This window comes from Salmo salar, chromosome ssa16 (assembly GCF_905237065.1).
Source record: "Salmo salar chromosome ssa16, Ssal_v3.1, whole genome shotgun sequence".
NCBI lineage: Eukaryota > Metazoa > Chordata > Actinopteri > Salmoniformes > Salmonidae > Salmo > Salmo salar.
The window spans coordinates 74,805,766-74,823,318 of NC_059457.1; the positions used below are offsets into that span (position 1 = coordinate 74,805,766).

General features: G+C 43.5%; 1 protein-coding gene across 11 annotated transcripts in view; it reads left to right on the top strand.

Annotated features, from left to right (window-relative positions):
- Positions 1-119: 119 nt before the first annotated feature.
- Positions 120-17,553, top strand: part of LOC106575542 (guanine nucleotide exchange factor DBS) — a 77,751-nt gene continuing 60,317 nt past the window's right edge. For 6 of the 11 annotated variants that reach the window (XM_045697805.1, XM_045697810.1, XM_045697809.1 and 3 more), the window contains exon 1: positions 10,609-10,901. In XM_045697805.1, the coding sequence (XP_045553761.1) occupies positions 10,724-10,901 (178 nt within the window). In that variant the 5' untranslated portion in view covers positions 10,609-10,723. Of the gene's footprint in view, positions 205-4,098; positions 4,512-10,608; positions 10,902-16,087; positions 16,125-17,553 lie in introns of those variants that run through there. The other 5 variants (XM_045697815.1, XM_045697816.1, XM_045697814.1 and 2 more) reach the window with 4 other exon arrangements.

Here is a 17,553-nt window from a genome sequence, read left to right on the forward strand (position 1 = left end):
GCCTTTGTCTAAAAAAGCAAAGTATTTTCTAATAAATTTAATTTAATACATCACGCTCCCGGTGAGTTTTTTTTCTTGCAGGACGCATTCAGAGTTAATGCCTAATTAGTTTGAAGGATGCATGTGACTTGGCCATTGTGCTGGAGCTAGAGAACGCATGCGAACGCATGTGAAGTTATACGGTGGAAATCCACGATATAGCAGGTAAGTTTACTTAAATAGTTAATAACATCGAAGTGATTTTAGAAACTTGGAATGTAGTCGACATACGGGGCAGACTTCAGATAATGTTTTCTAGGTAGGTAAAACGCACAGACTTGTCAATGTCAATTCCCGCTTGTTTGAATCTAGTAAGGACATCATGTTTAGACAACTGGTCATGGTTAGAAAACAAACAATATTACAGGTAACTGGAGTATACAGTAGTAGCTACACTTGTGCTAGCTAGACACTTCCAACGAGCTGTCTTGAGATATTTGAGGTAGAATGAGTTTGAGTATTTAACCACGTGGTGGCGGTGTAACTCAATAAATGCGTGATAATGACGTTTAGTACTGATTCATTGATTGATCGCTCATGTTGATCTGTGAAACCGTGGATTCACTTTTCTATCCACAATATCATACGTAGTCAGCTCTCATGCATTTTGCTGTGTGTTGGAGTAGAATAGACAGTCACAGAGCAGCTTTATTAAGTTGCGATATATTTGGTAGGAGAGGTGTCACAATGGCAATGGATGTCTCACTGCAGCCTGGCTTTATTTGGACACGTCACAAGACCCATGACACTATTTCCCCCCCCCATTGAGATGAATGGTGTTCTTGTTCTTGACACTAACTCACTTTGTTTCATTATTATCCCTGTTGTCTGTGTTCTGGTGCCTGTGTGTCTGTTGCTGGTGGCAAACTTAATTAGCTGATCTCGGGATCAGTATATTTAATAAAATGCTTTATAGCTCTGATCCACTACAGTCACTGGCAGGCGGAGTGGAGGAGGGGGTGAAAGACCATGTAAGATGACATGGATCAAACTCTCCTGCTGGTGTAGCCGGCAGCCACATCACACAGTCAGAGAGAATGCAAATGCGTGTGGTCCCTGAAGCAGCCTTTCATGTCACAAGGGCACTACTTCCCAGCTCAGTAGCCTGTAGGTGCAGGCTATAAATGACGTGCACAATTACTGTACGCTACAGTGCTTCACATTTGATGTGTGAAGTGTAACTGCTAGCGGTTAAGACTGTTGGGCCACAAACCGAAAGGTTGCTGGTTCGAATCCCCTAGCGGACTAGGTGAAAATATCTGCCGATGTGCCATTGAACAAGGCACTTAACCCTAATTGCACCTGTAAGTCGCTCTGGATAAGAGCGTCTGCTAAATAAAACAAAAATAACTAGGTCAGTGTTGCTGTTGTTTAAATGTGATGTTCTGGCCTGCAGCAGCCATCTTGAAGCAGAGGATACCAAGCTTTGTTTACACACAGATCAACCTTAGCGTTTACCACACTTTGGTTTTTATCCTCAGTTGATGATATATACTAGCTATACAGGTCACTTTTAGTGGTGTTCTTGTACAGTTTACACACGACCTGTGAATTCTGGCTGAATATGAGATGTTAGGCTTATCAAAGTCACTGAGGTAATGGATCTGTGTCTCTGTATTACTCTGGAAGCTCCCTACTGACCCTGTGATGAACCTGCGGGCGTGATCATCTGGCAGACGATAAAGTGTAGGACAATGATGCATAGTGAACTAGGTGAGAGTGACCATATAAAACTCATGAGGGGTGCAGCCTCATGCCTTCCGCATCACACACAGCTGCTTAGCGAAACAATGAGGGATTACATGAATGATTATCAATTAAGTAATATTCCCTTTTTCATGTACAGTATTAGAGATGAATCTCCATATTATCTTCTAAAGTTCCCATTTGCACCTCATAATGACTTGATTCTTAACTGTAAGAACTGTGTTCAGAATAATTCTAATCTCCTTGATTTGTGACTGGTTGCAAATGAATGTTTTCCCACTTTGTCGTGGGGCTGCAGAGAGGGATTCTGTGCATCACAATCAATGACTCATGGCTTCGAATTAGCATAGAGAGTGAAAATGGCCTAAAGTCATTGTATTATTTGTCCTTACTGCACGATGTTGACCTAGTTTACAGTAGCAGTGTAATCAGAGGGGCTCCATCTTCTAAGAGACGTTTTATGAATTCAGGTTGTTACGCTTTCTGGTATTGTCTGACTAAGTGTTTGGGCAGAGCAAGGAGGAAATGTTTTCTTAATCCAGACCGCGAGACATTTAAAAAAAAATTATATTTATATATATCTTTTTTACTCCTTTTTTCTCCCCAATTTCATGGTATCCAGTTGGTAGTTATAGTCTTGTCCCATCGCTGCAACTCCCGTACGGACTCGGGAGAGGCGAAGGTCAAAAGCCACGTGTCCTCTGAAACACGACCCAGCCAAGCCGCACTGCTTCTTGACACAATGCCGCTTTACCCGGAAGCCAACCGCACCAATGTGTCGGAGGAAACACCGTACACCGGGCGACCGTGTCAGCGTGCACTGCGCCCGGCCCGCCACAGGAGTCGCTAGTGCGTGATGGGTCAAGGACATCTCGGCCTGCCAAACCCTCTCCTAACCCGGACGATGCTGGGCCAATTGTGCACCGCCTCATGGGTTTCCCAGTCACGGCCAGCTGTGACAGCCTGGGATCAAACCTGGGTCTGTAGTGATGCCTCAAGTACTGCGATGCAGTGCCTTAAACCGCTGCGCCACTCAGGAGGCCCCCGAAAATTGATTTGAACAAACAATTGGTCCCCCAAAAAATGTGTCCCTCCATTGAATTTCAAAATCCCGATGTGGCCCTTGAGCCAAAAAGTTTGCCCACCCTTGTCCTTTTGTGTCCCATTTAGTCGAGGCCAGTATACAGGTTTGTGAGATACTTCAAATGTTTGGGAAACTCCAGTTAGATTACCGGAGTAAGCTGTGGAGAGTTGTTGGACGGGGGTATCGGGTGGGGGGTTGGAGGGGTTGTATCAGCTGTTGTCACACCACTCCTCAGCTGTCTGGCCTGAGGTCAGACCGGGGGTGTGGGGGGAGGACAGACCCACTTAAAGGGATGGTTCACCCACATTTCCAAACAATAGATAATCTTAAAGTACATTTTTTGAGCTAAGCAAAGACAGTGGCCAGGTACACAATGGATGGATTGCTGTCTTACCTTGTCCATGGACTAGCTTTGGGAGAACTATTCCTTTTAAAGGAGTAGTTCACACCAAAATCAAAGCTTGTCAGAAGTTTCCATACCTCAGAAGTGCTCTAAAAATTCAGCTGAATTTATATTCCAGGCAGATGGAGATACATTGTGCAGAAAAGGCACTTTGTAACTTCCTATCATGGGGAAATAACCTCAGTCTGTCATAGACCATACATTTATATTACAACTCTCAACATTTTCCATAATGAAATAAGTGCCTGGTGTACTGTAGCTGCCATTCCCTCTGCCTGAGTCTGACTGTCTCTAGAGTATTGGCTCTGTTGTGTGATAATGAAGTGTTTCCCCAGACAGACCGAAAGAGTCGCACAGAGAGCCTGCTTGTGAAAGATGGGCATCAGGGAACCATTGACTACCCAGGGATGTTGTACTGGGTGATTGGCTCTGTAAATCCCAGTTTGTTTCTATGTGATAACAGGAGGGTGGAGAATACCCAGTGTATGTCTGGCTGCAGATCATGCTATCAGATGTGGTAGGCCAAGGCAATAGAGTTGACTGAGGAAAGAGAGAGTCCTGAATCTGGACTAATGCGTCCTTTATTGTCACAGACTTGGTTTGGTGCTGCTGTGGAGGAAGTGGACAATGGCATTGTTCACAGTGTGCTCACATCGTAAACTGTCTGTGGGTGCGTGTGCGTGTGTGTGTTGGTCCCTGAGCATGCACAGATTACACTTGGCTGGCTGTTGGTATAATTAGCGCAGCAGAAGGTGATTGATGGTCTTACACAGCAGCCAGCGCTGTGCTCCCTCCATCCCCCGTCCCGGGTCCCACCCCTCTCTTCCTCTCTGCTGTCTTCCGGACGTACCACCACCACTAAGATGTGTTCCCCAGTCACACACACAGTCACAGACAGACTGGCTGAGGAGTGGAGGAATCAGAGGCACTGGTTGGACCAGTGTGGCTTGGTTTGACTCATTTAGACTTGAGTTGGAGAGACTGGAATACACACACACACACTGAGCGTAGCTTAGTGCGACCTGGCTCGACTTGGGGACTCCGGAACACTCACCCACGAAGCTGCATACACACACACTATCTCCGTCACACACTCTGTCATGTCTCTGGCGGAGTTTGTGCATCAGGGACAGCTGCAGGAGGCTTCATCACATCTGTTGTCCAGACTGGGTCAGGTCCTACACAGCCTGTCTGTCATTGTCCTGGCCCACGGAGCTACAGACAACCTCAGCTATAGCTACAGACGCAAGAGCACCTACTGGGACCGCCAGGACACAGGTTAGGAGTCTGTGTGTGTGCGTGTGCATCGGACCCTGGGTGTGCTTCTATGGGGTGTTCTTTTGTGGACTGTGTGTGTGCGTGCATAAGTCTGTGTGTGTAAAACACTGTTGTCGGTCTGTGTTTACAGAAAGCTACAGTCAGTTTGACATGGCTGCTACAGGAATCTCCCTGCAGCTACTTGGGTGGTTTAATGAAGTGTAGTACTTGCCCTCGAGAGTTCATTGCATCACTTGACCCTGATATCTAGCTAATGAAGATGATGGTGCTGACGGAGATGGCAGCATCGCGACTTCCTCTTATTAAAAAACTTTGCAGTATTTTTTTTTACATTATTAGCTCAGGAAATGTTTTGTGTCATTACTACAGCCGGGAAGAACTATTTAGTATTAGAGTGACGGTGACTCACCAGAACCACCAGCATTACGACCAGGAATACGGCTTCCCTGGAACAGATCCTTTGTTCACTCACCCCAGAGCAATTTAACTTATTCCGGAGGCCGACCCAAAACATCGCCGGCGGAAGAGGCATTTGAGGAGGCCTGCTGGTTCGACTTAGGAGGTGCGCACACCACCCACCACTTTCGAGTATATTACTCGCTAATGTTAAGTCTTTGGATAACAAAGTTGATGAGCTTAGAGCAAGGATTTTTTTTCAGAGAAAAAAGGATCCTGTAACATACGGGATACTCTGTCGGAGTCAGTAAAGTCAGCAGGATTCTCAGTACACCGGCAAGCAGAAGGGCGCGGGGGGGAGTGTTTCATGATTCACGACTGATGGTGTAATTCTAGGAACATACAGAAACTCAAGTCATTTTGTTCACCCGACCTAGAATACCTCACAATTAAATGCCGACCATTTTATCTCCCAAGAGAATTCTCCTCCGTCATCGCCACGGCCGTTTACATCGCACCTCAAGCCGAAACCTCGACGGCCATCAAAGAACTCGACTGGACTTTAAGCAAACTGGAAACCACATATCCTGAGGCTGCATTTATTGTAGCTGAGGATTTTAACAAAGCAAATCTGAGGACTAGGCTGCCAAAATTCTACCAACATATTGACTGTCTTACTCGCGTAACTAAGACTCTCGACCATTGCTATTCAAATTTCCGGGATGCTTACAAGGCCCTACCCTGCCCTCCTTTCGGCAAATCTGACCACGATTCCATCTTGCTCTTCCCATCCTATAGGCAGAAACTCAAACAGGAAGTGCCCGTGCTTCGTACTATTCAACGCTGGTCTGACCAATCGGAATCCACGCTTCAGGGTTGTTTTGATCACGTGGACTGGGATATGTTCCGGAAAGTGTGCGAAAATAATCTAGACGCATACACGGATACAGTGACTGAGTTCATAAGGAAGTGTATAAGAGATGTAGTACCCACTGTGGCTATTAAAACCTACCCTAACCAGAAACCGTGGATAGATGGTAGCATTCGCGTGGAAATGAAAGCGCAAACCACCACATTTAACAATAGCAAGGCGGCTGGTAATATGGCAGAATATAAACAGTGTAGTTATTCACTCCGCAGGGCAATCAAAGAAGCTAAACGTCAGAACAGAGAAAGTGGAGTTGCAATTCAACAGCTCAATGTCAACAAAACAAAGGAGATGATCGTGGACTTCAGGAAACAGCAAAGGGAGCACCCCCTATCCACATCAACGGGACCTCTGGTTTCTATTCTGGTTAGACCCAGTTTGCGCTGTTCTGTGAAGGGAGTAGTACACAGTGTTGTACGAGATCTCCAGTTTCTTGGCAATTTATCACATGGAATAACCTTCATTTTTCAGAACAAGAATAGACTGACGAATTTCAGAAGAAAGTACTTTGTTTCTGGCTAGTTTGAGCGTGTAATCGAACCCACAAATGCTGATGCTCCAGATACTCAACTAGTCTAAAGAAGGCCAGTTTATTGCTTCTTTAATCAGAACAACAGTTTTCAGCTGTGCTAACATAATTGCAAAATTGTTTTCTAATGATCAATTAGCCTTTTAAAATTATGAACTTGGATTAGCTAACACAACGTGTCATTGGAATACAGGAGTGATGGTTGCTGATAATGGGCCTATAGATATTCCATGAAAAATCAGCTGTTTCTAGCTACAATAGTAATTTACAACATTTCTGATCAATTGATGTTATTTTAATGAACAGAAAATTTGCTTTTCTTTCAAAAACAAGGACATTTCTAAGTGACCCCAAACTTTTGAACTGTAGTGTACATATGGGGCGGCAGGTAGCCTAGTGGTTAGAGCGTTGGACTAGTAAACGAAAGGTTGCAAGATCAAATCCCCGAGCTGACAAGGTAAAAATCTGTCGTTCTGCCCCTGAACAACGCCCACTGTTCCTAGGCTGTCATTAAAAATAAGAATTTGTTCTTAACTGACTTGCCTAGTTAATTAAAGGTAAAATAAATAAAACATATGAGATGAGTAATGCAAGATGTGTTAGCATTATTAACTGAATGAGATACTGTAGAATAGTATAGAAAACAGTATATACAGTGCCTTGCGAAAGTATTCGGCCCCCTTGAACTTTTCGACCTTTTGCCACATTTCAGGCTTCAAACATAAAGATATAAAACTGTAATTTCTTGTGAAGAATCAACAACAAGTGGGACACAATTATGAAGTGGAACGAAATTTATTGGATATTTCAAACTTTTTTAACAAATAAAAAACTGAAAAATTGGCCGTGCAAAATTATTCAGCCCCCTTAAGTTAATACTTTGTAGCGCCACCTTTTGCTGCGATTACAGCTGTAAGTCGCTTGGGGTATGTCTCTATCAGTTTTGCACATCGAGAGACTGAAATTTTTGCCCATTCCTCCTTGCAAAACAGCTCGAGCTCAGTGAGGTTGGATGGAGAGCGTTTGTGAACAGCAGTTTTCAGTTCTTTCCACAGATTCTCGATTGGATTCAGGTCTGGACTTTGACTTGGCCATTCTAACACCTGGATATGTTTATTTGTGAACCATTCCATTGTAGATTTTGCTTTATGTTTTGGATCATTGTCTTGTTGGAAGACAAATCTCCGTCCCAGTCTCAGGTCTTTTGCAGACTCCATCAGGTTTTCTTCCAGAATGGTCCTGTATTTGGCTCCATCCATCTTCCCATCAATTTTAACCATCTTCCCTGCCCCTGCTGAAGAAAAGCAGGCCCAAACCATGATGCTGCCACCACCATGTTTGACAGTGGGGATGGTATGTTCAGGGTGATGAGCTGTGTTGCTTTTACGCCAAACATAACGTTTTGCATTGTTGCCAAAAAGTTTGATTTTGGTTTCATCTGACCAGAGCACCTTCTTCCACATGTTTGGTGTGTCTCCCAGGTGGCTAGTGGCAAACTTTAAACTACACTTTTTATGGATATCTTTAAGAAATGGCTTTCTTCTTGCCAGATTTGTGCAGTATACGACTGATTGTTGTCCTATGGACAGAGTCTCCCACCTCAGCTGTAGATCTCTGCAGTTCATCCAGAGTGATCATGAGCCTCTTGGCTGCATCTCTGATCAGTCTTCTCCTTGTATGAGCTGAAAGTTTAGAGGGACGGCCGGGATTTGCAGTGGTCTGATACTCCTTCCATTTCAATATTATCGCTTGCACAGTACTCCTTGGGATGTTTAAAGCTTGGGAAATCTTTTTGTATCCAAATCCGGCTTTAAACTTCTCCACAACAGTATCTCGGACCTGCCTGGTGTGTTCCTTGTTCTTCATGATGCTCTCTGCACTTTAAACGGACCTCTGAGACTATCACAGAGCAGGTGCATTTATATGGAGACTTGATTACACACAGGTGGATTCTATTTATCATCATTAGTCATTTAGGTCAACATTGGATCATTCAGAGATCCTCACTGAACTTCTGGAGAGAGTTTGCTGCACTGAAAGTAAAGGGGCTGAATAATTTTGCACGCCCAATTTTTCAGGTTTTTATTTGTTAAAAAAGTTTAAAATATCCAATAAATTTCATTCCACTTCATGATTGTGTCCCACTTGTTGTTGATTCTTCACAAAAAATTACAGTTTTATATCTTTATGTTTGAAGCCTGAAATGTGGCAAAAGGTCAAAAAGTTCAAGGGGGCCGAATACTTTCGCAAGGCACTGTACATATGAGATGAGTAATGCCAGATATGTAAACACTATTCAAGTGACTAGTGTTCCATTATTAAAGTGGCCAGTGATTTCTAGTCTATGAATATAGGCAGCAGCCTCTAATCTGCTAGTGATGGTTGTTTAACAGTCTGATGGCCTTGAGATAGAAGCTGTTTTTCAGTCTCTCGGTCCCTGCTTTGATGCATCTGTACTGACATCGCCTTCTGGATGATAGCGAGGTGAACAGGTAGTGGCTAGGGTGGTTGATGTCCTTGATGATCTTTTTGGCATCGGGTGCTGTAGGTGTCCTGGAGAGCAGGTGGTTTAGCCCCCGGTAATGCGTTGGGCAGACCTCACCACCCTCTGGAGAGCCTTGCGGTTGTGGGTGGTGCAGTTGCCGTACCAGACGGTGACACAGCCCGACAGGATGCTTTCAATGCAACAGTTTTCAAGTGGGCTAACATAATTGCAAAAGGGTTTTCTAATGATCAATTAGCCTTTTAAAATGATAAACTTGGATTAGCTAACACAACGTGCCATTGGAACACAGGAGTGATGGTTGCTGATAATGGTCCTCTGTACGCCTATGTAGATATTCTATTAAAAATCAGCTGTTTCCAGCTACAATAGTCATTTACAACATAACAATGTCTGAATGGTAGTTTATATACAGGTTTTTTTGTATGCTATTCTACTGTATCCGTTCTGTATCCGTTCCACTCTGACATCGCTCGTCCATATGTATATAGTCTTAATTCATTCCTACTTAGATTTGTGTGTATTGGGTATATGTTGTGTAATTTGTTAGATATTACTGCACTGTCGGAGTTAGAAGCACAAGCATTTCGCTACACCCGCAATAACATCTGCTAATCACGTGTATGTGACCAATAAAATGTGATTTGATTTAATGGTTAACCTCTCTGGAACCACCCTGTGAAGAGCTGAAACCGTTGTAGAGGTCAACATGCTGAGAGTATTTCCTATAGTGTTGTAGTTACAACTACTGGCCTCCCTTCACAAGCTTTGTACACTAGATAGTCTCTGTTGTGTGTGTGTGATTGGGTCAGGATGGCAGCTAGCCATTTCTGCTGCTGGTCTAAGAAGAGAAGAGACAGAGCTGTAGGAGCACTCAGGTCAGTGGATCTGCTGCTGGTCTGAGAGCTGTAGGAGCACTCAGGTCAGTGGATCTGCTGCTGGTCTGAGACAGAGCTGCAGGAGCACTCAGGTCAGTGGATCTGCTGCTGGTCTGAGACAGAGCTGCAGGAGCACTCAGGTCAGTGGATCTGCTGCTGGTCTGAGACAGAGCTGCAGGAGCACTCAGGTCAGTGGATCTGCTGCTGGTCTGAGACAGAGCTGTAGGAGCACTCAGGTCAGTGGATCTGCTGCTGGTCTGAGACAGAGCTGCAGGAGCACACAGGAAGGTGGTTCTGCTGCTGGTCTGAGACAGAGCTGTACGAGCACTCAGGTCAGTGGCCCGAGGTCAGTGGTTCTGTGAGTGGCAGTGGAATATTCCTTTTTGGTTTGTTTCAGGTTAGTAATGTTCAAGTGTTAACGTCACGTTGGAAGACTGATTCGTTGTGTTTGTGTTCTATGATTCAGGTGGCTCTGTTGGTTGGGACAGGGGTTCTTGTAAAAGCACTAGTGTGGGTTGGTTTCCTGTAGGTGCTGGTACTGTGTTTTGTTTCAGCCTCCCTGTCAGAATACTCTTTATTGTGAGTAACTGAGTAAGAGAGATGGATACAATGTGACTGGAACCTTACAGGAGTCTTGTTGTGTGGAGAGGTCTGTTTCTGTTGCACTGTAGCTGAGTAAGGCAGTCAGGTAAATCCAGCTCAATGGCAGAAGTGAAACCGTGTGTGGTGTGTGTGTGTGTGTGTGTGTGTGTGTGTGTTGAGGCGTAGCACTCAAGGTAAAAAAAACTCAAAGGGACACACAAGGCGAAGTGGAGAGAAAGACCGACAACGCGCTCAGAGCGACTCATTTTTACTGCAGCTGTTTGGAAGGTGGGAGAGAATGAGGGAGGGAGAGAATGAGGGAGGGACATCATAATATAGAGGTGTGAAGAGAGGATGACAGAGCTGCACTGGTTCATATCTCTGTGACAGGTGGTGATGAGGACGGGAGAGAGTGATGAGAATATGAAGGAAAAAGAGGAGAAGATGGGAGAGAGGGATGAGATGGAGGTGTGTTTGCAGTCCAGCGGACACAGAGGAGGAGGATGTGTCCACATCTCTCTGGAGGAAGTGAAGAGCTTCTACCGGTTCTCACAGAGCTGTCAGCGGCTGCATAGTGAGTGTGTGTGTGTGTGTGTGTGTGTGTGTGTGTGTGTGTGTGTGTGTGTGTGTGTGTGTGTGCATGTGTGTGTCATGCGTAGCTAGCTCTTACTCTCACTGCTTTGAGACAGTGGTGAAAGTGTGTTTGAGTGAGCCTCTGTGTGTTCACCGTGCACCTCTGTGTACTGTACTGTGTGTGTATTACCCAGGGTTGTATGTTTACAGTGTTAAAGGGTCTGTTCAGCCACCCACCAGAGTGTAATAACATACAGTACATAACCTTGTAATGCTTGGTGGAGTTTCTCATCATGGCACTTATAAGCACTGACTTAAACATCAGCCTATTGGTCAACTCTGAAGTGATGCGTTACTGGATGAGGCTGATGTGTGTTCTATGTGCCAGGAAGCAGGAACTACATGTTGTGTTTGAGACGTTCGTCTCCTTTTCACTGTAGTCCGTTTTATTGCACAAGGCAAGCTGTCAGGAAATGGATCCCTATTGTGTTCAGTGGTAATTGTTAAATGGTTATATCCTTATTTGCTCAGGGTGTTGCTGAATATGCGTAGGAAAGGATCATAGGAGTCAGTGTTAATCCAAGCCCCAGCTGAGCTATACTATTATAAAGTGCATATTTGCCTGAATATTTTGACATGAAACATTCACCCTGCCTTGGACTGCAAAGTCTGTTATATTTTTTTCAGCTTAAGACTTAATTTTAGCCTCATTGACGTGCACCTCAGGGACTTGGATTGCTGTGTCATGCTGTCAGGGAATGGAAGCTATTTAAAGGTATAGTTCAGCCCAAAGCCAAGAGTTTGTCAGATGTTCTTCTACCTCTGAAGCCGTCTGAAGTTGAGCTTCAGAGTTTGTTTTCCACACGCCGTCTACTGGGTAGAATTCGCTAAAGAGAGAATTCTGCAGGCACCCGTCCTAAACAAACAGGAAAGATTGGCACCATGTTATTGGATGGCATTAGACGGTGCCAATATTTCCATTTAATTTCAGTCTTTGTATGCCACTCACATTTCTGCATTCATTTCCCATTGACATCAGTCAGTGGTGGTCGGTGCCGTTTAAGATGAGGGAGGTCGATTCATTTTTTTTTATGAGCATGGCCTTATGTCTATTACAGCATGTTGGATGACTGTCATTCATATTGCATTCACCCAGTTCAATGTAACATTGATATGTTTAGTCTACCACATGACACTCTAATCTTCCCTATACCCATCATGAGATTGTTACAACCTAGCCTATGAATAAAAGTTTACAACATAGGTGAACAGGTCAAGATTAGAGGTCGACCGATTATGATTTTTCAACGCCGCTACCGATTATTGGAGGACCAAAAAAGCCGATACCGATTTAATTATTTATTTGTAATAATGACAATTACAACAATACTGAATGAACACTTATTTTAACTTAATATAATACATCATTAAAAATCAATTTAGCCTCAAATAAATAATGAAACATGTTCAATTTGGTTTAAATAATGCAAATACAAAGTGTTGGAGAAGAAAGTAAAAGTGCAATATGTGCCATGTAAGAAAGCTAACGTGTAAGTGCCTTGCTCAGAACATGAGAACATATGAAAGCTGGTGGTTCCTTTTAACATGAGTCTTCAATATTCCCAGGTAAGAAGCTTTAGGTTGTAGGAATTATAGGACTATTTCTCTCTATACGATTTGTATTTCATATACCTTTGACTATTGAATGTTCTTATAGGCACCTTAGTATTGCCAGTGTAACAGTATAGCTTCCGTCCCTCTCCTCGCTCCTACCTGGGCTTGAACCAGGAACACATCGACAACAGCCACCCTCGAAGCAGCGTTACCCATGCAGAGCAAGGGGAACAACCACTCCCAAGTCTGAGTGAGTGACGTTTGAAACGCTATTAGCGCGCACCTGCTAACTAGCTAGCCATTTCACATCGGTTACACCAGCCTAATCTTGGGAGTTGACAGGCTTGAAGTCATAAACAGCGCAATGCATTGCGAAGAGCTGCTGGCAAGACGCACGAATGTGCTGTTTGAATGAATGCTTACGAGCCTGCTGGTGCCTACCACCGCTCAGTCAGACTGCTCTATCAAATCATAGACTTCATTATAATATAATAAACACACAGAAATACGAGCCTTTGGTCATTAATATGGTCGAATCCGGAAACTATCATCTCGAAAACAAAATGTTTTTTTCTTTCAGTGAAATACGGAACCGGTCCGTATTTTATCTAACGGGTGGCATCCCTAAGTCTAAATATTCCTGTTACATTGCACAACCTTCAATGTTATGTCATAATTATGTAAAATTCTGGCAAATTAGTTCGCAACGAGCCAGGCAATGAACGCAAGAGCAGTGACACAATTTCATGTTAGCAGGCAATAGTAACTAAATATGCAGGTTTAAAAATATATACTTGTGTATTGATTTTAAAGAAAGGCATTGATGTTTATGGTTAGGTACATTGGTGCAACAACAGTGCTTTTTTCGCAAATGCGCTTGTTAAATCATCACCCGTTTGGCGAAGTAGGCTGTGATTCAATGAGAAATTAACAGGCACCGCATCGATTATATGCAACGCAGGACACGTTAGATAAACTAGTAATATCATCAACCATGTGTAGTTAACTAGTGATTATGTTAAGATTGATCGTTTTTTTATAAGATAAGTTTAATGCTAGCTAGCAACTTACCTTGGCTTCTTGCTGCCCTCGCGTAACAGGTAGTCAGCCTGCCATGCAGGCTCCTCATGGAGTGCAATGTAAGGCAGGTGGTTAGAGCATTGGACTAGTAACCAGAAGGTTGCAAAAATGAATCCCCGAATCCCCCCTGAACAAGGTAGTTAACCCCTGTTCCTAGGCCGTCATTGATTATGATGATAATAATAATAATAATAATGTGTTCATAATCTGACTTTTCTAGTTAAATAAAGGTGTATACATTTTTTTTTTAAATTCAGCAAATCGGTGGCCAAAAATAACGATTACCGATTGTAATGAGAACTTGAAATCGGCCCCAATTAATCGTCCATTCCAATTAATCGATCGACCTCTAGTCAAGATGATCATTTTTTGTAATCAAGGTGACAGACAGTGACACATTCATAACCGCCTTGCACACTCTTGCCTGCATCTAGCTGATCTAGGGCATAATCATTAGTCCAACAGTTGCAAACAAGAGTTTCTATTGGACAAATTCGGGTATGTTTATCCCCGTTTCATTCCGTTTGCTTCCGTTTTGAGAAACGTTTTTCAACAGAATCGGCGGAATGAATACACCCCTAATCACACGCAAACACAGTTCACTTCCATAGCAGCCAAATACAAACAGCATGATTACGCTTGTGGACGTTAGTGCACAACACATCAGCTGTCTGTGACCAGGCAAAAAAAACTTTCCAAGCCAAAGCTTCATATCATAACTACTACGCACAGCCTTCATAGTTGTCACCATATTATCTAACATTATAGTCAACATAGCTAATAGAACTAACACATTAGTAAACCCGCTACAATCATGCAGTACAGTGTACAGTCAGCAAGTACTTTCAGCTACACCAGCAGGCCCTGGTGGCAATAAATTAATTAAACCAAAGGCTTACCTTGACTTGGAAGAGTTCCAGTGTTGGATAGCCATACTAGCTAACATAGAAGCCTTCTCTGTTTGAATAGGCTAATCTAGCTAAGTAAGTGAAAGCTAGCTAGCTCTCTCTCATGCTTCTCCTTCATTTTTGAAGAAATGTAATTGTTCAAAACTGATCAACAATTGTCTTTCTCTCTCTTTATGTCAACTACTCACCATATTGTATGCACTGCAGTGCTAGCTAGCTGTAGCTTAGTACTGAAAGCATATGTGTCACGGCTGTTTGAAGGATCGGACCAAAATGCAGCGTGTTCGTAGTTCCACATATGTTATTTAACGTGAAACTGAAATGCAGTACACTAATACTTGAAACACAAAAACAACAAACCGTGACACAGAGAGAAAACACACTACTCAAAATATAATCACCCACAACCACAGGCGGGACAAACATCAACATAAATATGACCTCCAATTAGAGGTAACGAGGATCAGCTGCCTCCAATTGGAGATCAACACCAACATAGAAATCCAAAACTAGAAACTGAACATAGAAATACAAAAACAGACAAACACCCCCTGTCACGCCCTGACCTACTCTACCATAGAAAATAACAACTTACTATGGTCAGGACGTGACAATATGTTCATTCTCTGATCCTTTGATTGGTTGGACAAAATGTCAGTTCATGCTGCAAGAGCTCTGACAGGTTGGAGGATGTCCTCCAGAAGTTGTCATAATTACTGTGTAAGTCTATGGAAGGGGGTGAGAACCATGAGCCCCCTAGGTTATGTATTGAAGTCAATGTATCCAGAGGAGGATGGAAGCTAGCTGTCTGTCCTCCAGCTACACCATGGTGCTACCCTACAGAGGGCTGTTGAGACTACTGTAGACCTTCTTGTCAAAGCAGTGTGTTTTAATCAATTATTTGGTGACACATATTTGGATACATTTAGTATAGTTTTATTTAAAAAATTATAGATTTTTAATGTTTCACTTTTTATTTTTATGAAATTCACTGAGGAGGAGGGTCTTCCCCTTTCTCCTCTGAGGAGCCTCCACTGACATCCAGGCATGGTTTACTTAAAAGTCAGAGTTTCAAGTGTGGATCTAAAGGTAGGATTCAGCCCTAACAACACGCTATGGGCCGGTTTCCCAGACACACATTAAGGCTAGGCCTGGATTAGAACTCATTCTCAATGGAATCTTCAGGACCCGTATTCATCTGTGTCCAGAAAACTGTCCCGATACATTTTCCACCACTTTTGTTCTGTTACACCTCAATCCCATGACCATGATTCTTAGTAATTTATATTTCAGTTTCCTTTTCATCTCATAGAACACCCTCTCTATCTGTCAATGTAGATTTTGGTTTCCTCGTCCCAGCGGTGACCTTTCCCTGACCTCTGAACCTCACTGTGACCCCTCTGTAGCGCTCTGCAGCGTCAGCATCTCTAAATACTGAACAGCCCAGGCCCAGACACTGACACATAGGCTACCCCCTTCCTGTCCTATCCTTTATCCAACTCATGTTACTCGAGTCCAGTGTAGACTGTTGTGTGCGTCCTTTGGTATTGTGCTTGTGAAAGACTGGATATGTTTTTGACTCAGCTACAGTAATGTGATGATGCTTTCTCTGTCAGACTTGGGTAAGATTTCAGTGTTTGTCTTGCTAAGAAGTGGCATGGATAATGGTGTTTTTTTGTTGTTGTCTGTGCCTGATTGGATGCTATCGATGGTTCTTTATGATTGAGCAGGGCATGTGCAATAGGTGTTACATTAGGTTGACTGAATTATCTGTGAAACGTTCAGATGAATCATTGTCCACCACGAAGGCTTGTCTGATTGTTTTGGCTGTGCTCTTCTCTACCTCTATCCAGTTCTCTTTCTGTTTGTTGTTCCCTCCCTTGTTTTTCCCTTCCATCTTGTCCGCCATCTGTTCTTCCATCCCTCCTTTCCCAAGTGGTCTGTCTTTCAATGTAGTCGTATACTAATCCCCACAGCTGGTAATCCCAGGTGTGTCAGGCTATTGATAGTGTTTTATACATGATAAATGTTGAAGTATGATTATTTCATCATTATCCCAAATATGTGTTACGACGCCCAGGTTCCAAGTAAGATAGCTTGATAAGAACACACACACACACAAGCCTGCCTGCCCTGGCAGCACCACCCAGGCTGCTGGTGAGGCGGACGTGACTGGGAGTGGGCAGGAACAAGCAAATTGGCCTTAATGACCGTCTGGCATTCTGAACTGATGCACATAGTGACAGAGAAGGATATAGAGAGGTTGAGAAACGGAGACAGGGAGTGACCAGCCACTCCCTTTGGTAAACAAATACACATACAGTGTCAGAGAAATATGAAAGATTGGTTGTTGTTCTCTTGTACTATAAATGATCTCAAAAGCAACATTTAGTTGTTAGGTGTTTTCCTGTCTGATGGTTTGACAGCTAAACTAGAGACGAGTCTAATCCTTTATTGACTCAGTGGACGGTCTATTGTCTTATGAGTCCTACATGTCCCAGTGTTCCCGCTCTAGAAATCCCCCAGAGATCACGTCAGTTCTCAGGTGGCTGTTCTCTTACACCTACACAGATCCCACATGCCTCAAGTCACACCTAAATGTTTCTTTTCCTGGTAAGTTTATGGGGGTAGGGAACAAATGGTGTTTGAATAAAGAGACGGGGAAAGCCCGGCATAAACAGTCAATCAGAGCAGTTAGTCTGGGTCCAGTCTCCACCATGCCCCCCCCAGACCCACTGTTTCATCTCAGGCCACTAAAAGGACCAGTACATGTTTATCAACCACAACAATTACTTCCTTCAACTGAACAGGCCTGGCAACGGTCAGCACTAATCTCATGTTATCAGTCACGTTATAAATGAAAAGTTGACATTAACCGCCTAGATCACGTGTCAGACTCATTCCGCAGAAGGCCGAGTGACTGCAGGTTTTCACTCCTCCCTTGTACTTGATTGATTGCGTAAGTAGTAAAGGAACTCCCCTCACCTGGTTGTCTAGGTCTTAGTTGAAAGGTTAAAACCTGCAGAAACCTGGTCCTCCACGGAATGAGTT